A 7,835-nucleotide genomic window follows, 5' to 3' on the forward strand; every position below is an offset into this window, starting at 1 on the left:
CCCCTCTAGTTACACTACTGTGTAGTCCTCACCCAAATAGCCTTGCCCTTGGATCCAGTTGAGTATGGGCTGCCTGTGGTTGTCCTTGATGAAGTAAAATACTCTCAAGATGCTCAGAGGCCTCATTTTCATGACAGTGCTCCAGAACAGGGGTGCTCACACTTTTTTGGCTCGAGAGCTACTTTGAAAACTAGCAAGGCCCGGAGATCTACCAGAGTTTTTTTTGCAATGTTCGCGCCATCATAACATATAACATTTATGTGTACAATGTATGTTGGTGTACCTTGAGCCCCACTGAGTATAACAGGACTTACTCCTGAGTAGACATGCCTAGGATTAGGCTGTGAGGCTGCAATCCTAGCCACATTTACCTGGGAGTAAGCCCCATTGAGTACAATGGGCCTTACTCCCGGCGTTTCCTCCCAGAGGCACCTGAAGAGGGGGGTCGGCACTCCGCGATCTACTCATTTTGCCTCGCGATCTACCAGTAGATCGCGATCCACCTATTGAGCACCCCTGCTCCAGAAATTACAGAATTAGCATTGCGGACAGGTGTTGTGGCTGGTGAACTCTGTTGGACTCAACACATCTCTTCCTGCTTGTTTATCAACTAGCGGGAATCTTAAAGGTTTGTGCTATTAAGGGCTTCTCAAAATGATGCTTGTTATGCTTGTGTACATGTTTTATTCTCCATCTTAAGGTCTGGGCAGGGCAGATTCTGCACCTGGATTTATTTACTTGTTTAGTTTCCATTTTTATCTGAAACATGTTCAAGCAAATATTTTTCAACATTTCAAGCAAATAATCAATGTGCCTTACAGCCAAGTAGTTCAATCTCGAACCACATAGTAAGCAACACACTTAAAATCCTTACGTTTGCACTGTCCTTAAAATCCTTACGTTTGCCCACAATAACGATCCTCAGAATCTTGACCTAGCAACGGCTCCCGGCTTGAATCCATGTGGGAAATGACAGGAGGACAAAATGCAAGTCATCTTATTGATTGGTGGCTTTAGAAGTGAAATATATTCCATTCTTGTAAATAACCCATAACAGCTGAAAAATTAATGGTAGCTGGGGGAAAAATTAGAAAGATGGATATCCCTGTAGGCATTTCAGGCTGGGTAAATGAAGTTCAGCAACTCAGCAGGTATATATGTGACAAGAGAATGTACACATTCAAGAGGAACTATATGACTCCAGTGGACTCTTTAACCACTAGTTGGAACTTACAATGTACAATACAATTTAGATCCCCGTTTTACAACTTGGGCATTGAGGCTGAGATGACACTGATGCCGGGGTTGCAGTGAGTTTGGAATCGAGAATCTCCTGGCACAGACCTCTCACCCTTAGGCTGCAATCCTAAGCATGCTTTTTAAAGCGTGAGGCACATCGAACACCATGGGATGTCCTTCACAGTAGACATGCAAAGAACTGTGCTGCAGTGGCGTAGCTAGAGGGGGTGCAAAGCATTCAGTTTTGCAGGGAGCGGCGTGTAGGGCAGCCCCTCCCCTTCTAAGCCATTCCGGGACACAAGAGTAAAACAGAGACCCCACTGTTAAATTCCTTTTCATATATGTAATCTGGAGAGTTTCCTTCACTCTGAGAAAACTGCACTTTCGCCATGATGGGGTAAAGTTGTTCACCAAACACCCCTGTTGCTACGATGGCAGCATGTTCCAGGCCTGCTGAAAAGTGTTGATGCCCAACGGCAAGAGAGAGCATGCGTTTGAAAGGAGGCCTCCCTTCTCACTGCCTTTCATTTGGTTTAATCTAGTTATGCCACGTTTTGCGGAACAAGTCGAAGTTGCCATTGAAGCCCTGAGTGCGAACGTCCCGCAGCCGTTTGAAGAGAACGAGTTCATAGACGCCTCCCGCCTGGTTTATGATGGAGTTCGCGACATCAGGAAAGCTGTTCTAATGATAAGGGTACGTAAGGCTCCCCTGGAAATGAGGGTTGTGCATTGAGGGGCAGCAGAATCGTGGCAGGTGACAGGAATGTGAGAGCTGTTTGGTGTGTGTGCTGTTCTGTAATCTGCAAGATTTGCTGGACATCAAAACAAATGTAGAACAAGCGGAGAAAAGGCGCATGATGCGTCACTTTGGTTTGATTCTTACATTTGTTCTCTTCCCTTTCTCCAAGGAGCACAGAGCACTGTTTGTGTCTTTCAACACTATGGGGAAGATCTCTCTCTCTCTCTCTCTCTCTCTCTCTCTCTCTCTCTGTGTGTGTGTGTGTGTGTGTGTGTGTGTGAGAGAGAGAGAGAGAGAGAGAGAGAGTTTAGGTGTCTCTGGTTTTGAACTGGGGTGCCAGAAACTGGTGCAAGCTTCATCAACTAACATGGACTGTGTCTGCTCTGGCCTCAGAACCACCTTCATAAATGGAAGGGAACCAGGATGTGCAACTTTTGCCCCTGGTTGGCCACCTTCAGTCTCGAAAGACTATGGTATAAGCCTACAGCACCCAGTATTCCCAGGCAGTCTCCCATCCAAGTACTAACCAGGCCTGACCCTGCTTAGCTTCCAAGATCAGACAAGATTGGGCATGTGCAGGGTAACAGTTGCTGTCAACTGTTTTGCCCCTACAGTTGGTAGGAAGCATGATGCCTCTGGCTTGGCCAGGGTGGTAGAAAAAGTACTCTGATTCCTTGCCAGATCAACTGTGTGAAAATGTTGTCTCGTCAAACTCAAGGGCACTTTATACGGTTTGTATTTGGGAGCCAACACTTACGTACAAAACACACATGTGGAGAGGCCTTTAGCAGTGGTTGACTTGTATACAAATGGCACCGTTTGAGCCAAGAAACCACTTCTCACTGGTATTTGCTGGCAAAAACCAGCATTATGCAACAGGGATGCCATTCATGAATGATGCTATAAACATGTGATTGGCGCTAGAAAAATACCTGAATATAGAAAGGAACATACGGCCCCAAAGTGAGCTGATCACCATATTTAGAATGGTGGAGAGGTAACAGATTTTTTTTTTTTTTTTTACTTACACCGGTTCATGCCTGCGTGGCCTCCATGCCTCTATTTTGCTGGTGCAAGTCTGAGCAGACCCAAAGGGGTTTGTCAAGGGTGAAATCACGGTTGGGATATTGGCAGAGAAGGCTCTGCCAGTCACCACCCACCAATGACATGCCCCTGATTCACCTACCCTCCCCACCTCGTTCTGCCACCCCCTGCCCACATTGGTGGCTTACTAGCACCAGCAGGTACGGCAAGCTGTAGTAGTGAGTCTGTGGTGGTGGCAGCTTTTGTAGCGGCTTGCACAAAATGGCCGCTAATGGTGTGCTGGTTGGCAACCTTCAGTCTCGAAAGACTATGGTATAAGCCTACAGCACCCGGTATTCCCAGGCGGTCTCCCATCCAAGTACTAACCAGGCCTGACTCTGCTTAGCTTCCGCGATCATGGTATAAGCCTACAGCACCCGGTATTCCCAGGCGGTCTCCCATCCAAGTACTAACCAGGCCTGACCCTGCTTAGCTTCCGAGATCATGGTATAAGCCTACAGCACCCGGTATTCCCAGGCGGTCTCCCATCCAAGTACTAACCAGGCCTGACTCTGCTTAGCTTCCGCGATCATGGTATAAGCCTACAGCACCCGGTATTCCCAGGCGGTCTCCCATCCAAGTACTAACCAGGCCTGACCTTGCTTAGCTTCCGAGATCATGGTAGAAGCCTACAGCACCCAGTATTCCCAGGCGGTCTCCCATCCAAGTACTAACTAGGCCTGACCCTGCTTAGCTTCTGAGATCAGACGAGATCGGGCATGTGCAGGGTAACTGTTGCTGCTGCTTATGCCATTAGCAGCCATTTTACTCTTCTGCTGTCGTTAAGAGTCTCTGTTCACTCGAACAATGTGATTAGCACCATCCCCAGCCATTAGAGCAGCTTGCTTGATTTGTTCCTCTTTGTCTAGCATGGTCTGCCCACTTACGTGTGCTCCTGTGCTCTTGTCCTTAGATAAACAGTTTTGTGGGATGGGGTTGGAAATGGAGGCTTCTTTCTTAGTGTAAGTGGCCAGCATACCAGATCCTTTTGAATCATAGATTTCATTTGATTGATACTGAATTACAACAAATTCTGCAAAAGTACAGCCTCCTTTTTTTCCTAGATTTTTCATACCCAACCAACTCAACCTTTTTAGGGTGATGAACCCCTTATGATACTTCCTACATAATGTCTGCAGACCAACCAACTGGATAAGCTAATCAATCAGTTCCCTATTTGAATGTAAACAGGCAGATATGGAAATTGTCGGCCTGTATTTAGAGCAGTGATTTGCAACCTTTTTTTTTTTATCTCGCGGCACACTAAAATGGTCAAGGCACACCATCAGCTTTTTGACAATTGACAAGGCACACTGTGCTGTTAGTGGGGGCTCACGTCCCCCCCAATGGTCCTATTGATAAATGGCCCTCTCCCAAATTCCCACGGCATACCTGGGGACCATTCGCGGCACACCAGTGTGCCACAGCACAGTGGTTGAAAATGGCTGATTTAGAGCAAAGCAGCTATTTCCTGCTGATCAGCATTTGAAAATGAAACATGTGCACACCTTTCCCTTTCTTTTGCAGAGAAATTACACATCCCCCAAGGCAACTGGATATCTGGTTTTACTGTGGTTCAATTGTATAATGAAGATTAGAGTTGTTTGTATCTATTTAATGTATGTATGGCACTCAGGGTATGAGACAGGCGTGCTTAATACCTAAATGAATAAATAAATTAACTTCCTGCTTCATTGAGCCTCCAAAGGGATGGTTTTCAATGTTTATTCAGGTAAGGAAACTGTCATTTCAACGTTGACTAACCAGTTGATTTGATTTTATCAGGTGTTCCATTTCCTCCCTCTTAATAAACTGAGCTATATAATAATTGAGGGGATGTTTTTACATCAGGCTTTTTAACATTGCCTGCACTGGTTTGATAGAGATCCTGAAGTTGTGGTACTCCTCTGAAGCCCAAGGAAGTTGTGTCGTTTTAGAAGAGATACAATGCTGTTTCCACCTTTCAGTTTTGAGTCCAGTATCTTGACGCTGAAAAGACTGATGCGCACATTTCCGAATCACAAAATCAGAGCTCAAATCTTTAAAAATAAAATAACAAAATTCTGAAATATTATACCAGGAGGCACAGCAAGTCTCAGGTTTCTCTCTTTTGTGGTGCCTCTTTGAAAATTTCTCGGAAAATCTGAGCATTAAAATGAATTGTAATCTCATCAGGTTTTCTGTCAGAAGCATTCATTGTCACACGCTAATTGTTCAGGGTACACGTTGCGGAACAAATAAATTATTGGAGATGCTTGTCTCACGCGGCACGTAGGAAATAAAGCCTTTTCTTTAAATGAGATGAAGGATTCCTTCCTCCCAAAATGAAAGTGAAGCATCGTCTTTTGCTGTGATTTAACAACCATGTAGAAGAGAATCAAATGTGTGAGAAATTATTAATCATGGCTGCATTGGGGAAAACATTAGTTTCCTAACAACATGGGGGAAACAGAAGAACATAAGAAAAGCCCTGCTGGATCAGGCCAAAGGCCCAGCATCCTATTTCTCACTGTGGCCCTCCAGGTGCCTCTGGGAAGCTGATAAGCAGGATGTGAAGGCAGACTTCCTGTCTTCTGCCAGTGCATCACTTCAACTGAGATTCAGAGTAAGCTTGCCACTGAACTTGGAGGTAGTTTGCCACCATGATTAGTAGCCATGGACAGAGGTGTCTCTGGGGTGGACACCACCCAGTGCTTAGCTGAAGAGATTTAGTGTTCTGGAAGTTCAGGTGTGACATAATTATATAAGCACATTGCCCCCTACTTTCTGGGCTGTTGCATTGTGTTAAATGCAAAAAGCCATCTCTGCACCACCTCTGTTTGGCAGCTAAGTTTGGCACCTCTGATCTTGGAAGCTAAGCAAGGTCAGGCCTGGTTAGTACTTGGATGGGAGACTGCCTGGGAATACCGGGTGCTGTAGGCTTATACCATGATCTCAGAAGCTAAGCAGGGTCAGGCCTGGTTAGTACTTGGATGGGAGACCGCCTGGGAATAGCAGGTGCTGTAGGCTTATACCATGATCTCGGAAGCTAAGCAGGGTCAGGCCTGGTTAGTACTTGGATGGGAGACTGCCTGGGAATACCGGGTGCTGTAGGCTTATACCATAGTCTTTCGAGACTGAAGGTTGCCAACCTAAATGCAAAAAGCCATCTCTGGACCACCTCTCTTCGGCGATCTGTGGCCCACTCTGTTCTCAGTCACTTTGTGTTCTCGACAGCAAGCCATGAAACACACAGAATTGTTGGAGGGAGCGCAATCTCGGTTGGACCCAGAGATTGCCAAACAGCGGCTTGGGCGATATGGTGTCACCGGTCTTGAGGGTGGAACCCAGTCCTGCCTCCACCTGGGTGATGGGAGCAAAATGGAGGTATTTGCCCTCCACTGCCTGGAATGGCTTCAAAGGGAAGGGGGAGGGGTCCGTTGCATGCTGCAGTGAGGCTCCCTGCAAAACTTAGTGCTTTGCACCCACTCTAGCTATGCCACTGCCCTAGATTTAAATGGGACAAGTTAGTGCTAGCAGTCTTACTCTGGATCCCTTTTCCTAATGACCCCACAGCATGGAATTTGCCCCCTTTACAGCTGCCATGCATGGGGGTTGAGTATGACATAAATTCGGTCTGGTGATTTTGGCAGCTGAAAAGAGAATGGAAAGTAATATACACCATAAAAGCCTTGTTTCACCCTTCCCTTTATAGGCACCTCTGTACATATTGCTTTGCTCTGGTTCCTTACAGTACTTCCCCTCGATTAATTATCGGAATGAAGTCTACCGAATAGTCCCAGAGAACAGAGAGAGTTCCCCTCTCCCCCTCCCATTTATTTCTTGTTTTCATTTGGCCAAAGGCCAGCCAATGTTGGAGGACTCTGCTGCAGCTGCTGAAGTTTTGCGTATCTCAGAGTGGAGATACGCAAAACCTGAGTGGAGAACTCAGGGAGTGCAATCCATCTGAACAGTAACATGCAAAATGAGAGTTTCATCATGTTATCATGTGTTGGGGGGAGGGAATACTGTTTCAATCCTTCCTTTTCTGAGTAGAATCCCTCACATCTTTTGCAGCATGAGTTTCCTTAGAAGTGAGACCTGGGGGCTTTGGTTGTCTCCAGGCAGTAGTGTAGCTAGAGGGGGTGCAAAGCACTCCCCCCCCCAACAGATGCAGCAACTTCAAAATGGCTCACGCTGCATCCTGTGGGGGAGGGGTCAGTTGTGGAAGTCTCATCTGGGAAAATGAACATTCATTCCCCTACCTGGGGTAAGCCTGCAAAGTATGATGGGGTGTACCTGCACTAGCAAATTTGCTGGCTGAAGTCTGCATACATCCATGCTGCAGGATCAGGTCTGGGAAGGGGGCTAGAATTTGGAAGCTGCCGCTGTCATTGAACCTGCCTCCTTCCCAGGCTTGACCCGCCCCTCCCTAGTCCTCATGATTCATTCCGCCCTCCCCTGCCCCTGTTCGGAGCTTCCCAACTCTGCCCTGCCTCCCCCTCCTACTTACCTGCCTTGGCAGGTCTGGGGGATCCCTGGCATGTGGAGGAAGGAGGGCTGTCATTGGACCCTCCTTCTTTTTCCTTGTGCCAAGAGAAGATGGAGAAGCATTGCATGGTGCCAGTGTGAGGGATTCACCGATTCTCTGAATCTTACAGTCCTTTGGTCTTCAGGAGCCGTTGTTGGACCCCTTGAGGCACGGAGCACAACCTGCCTTCCAAGAGGGAGGTGAACAATGACTGCGTTTCACCTAACAGAGAGATATTCCCCCCCTGTTGTTAAGAGAAGGTTA

At 46.9% G+C, this 7,835-nt stretch overlaps 1 protein-coding gene and 2 pseudogenes across 1 annotated transcript in view; 1 reads left to right on the top strand and 2 right to left on the bottom strand.

Annotated features, from left to right (window-relative positions):
• Positions 1-7,835, top strand: part of CTNNA2 (catenin alpha 2) — a 459,234-nt gene that overhangs the window by 420,849 nt on the left and 30,550 nt on the right. Inside the window, exons 12-13 of the mRNA XM_066632254.1 lie at positions 1,782-1,933; positions 6,278-6,427. Of these exons, the coding sequence (XP_066488351.1) occupies positions 1,782-1,933; positions 6,278-6,427 (302 nt within the window). The remainder of the gene's footprint in view (positions 1-1,781; positions 1,934-6,277; positions 6,428-7,835) is intronic.
• LOC136656666 (5S ribosomal RNA) lies at positions 2,457-2,576 on the bottom strand (annotated as a pseudogene).
• LOC136656459 (5S ribosomal RNA) lies at positions 3,688-3,807 on the bottom strand (annotated as a pseudogene).

Source organism: Tiliqua scincoides, chromosome 6 (assembly GCF_035046505.1).
Source record: "Tiliqua scincoides isolate rTilSci1 chromosome 6, rTilSci1.hap2, whole genome shotgun sequence".
Taxonomy (NCBI): domain Eukaryota; kingdom Metazoa; phylum Chordata; class Lepidosauria; order Squamata; family Scincidae; genus Tiliqua; species Tiliqua scincoides.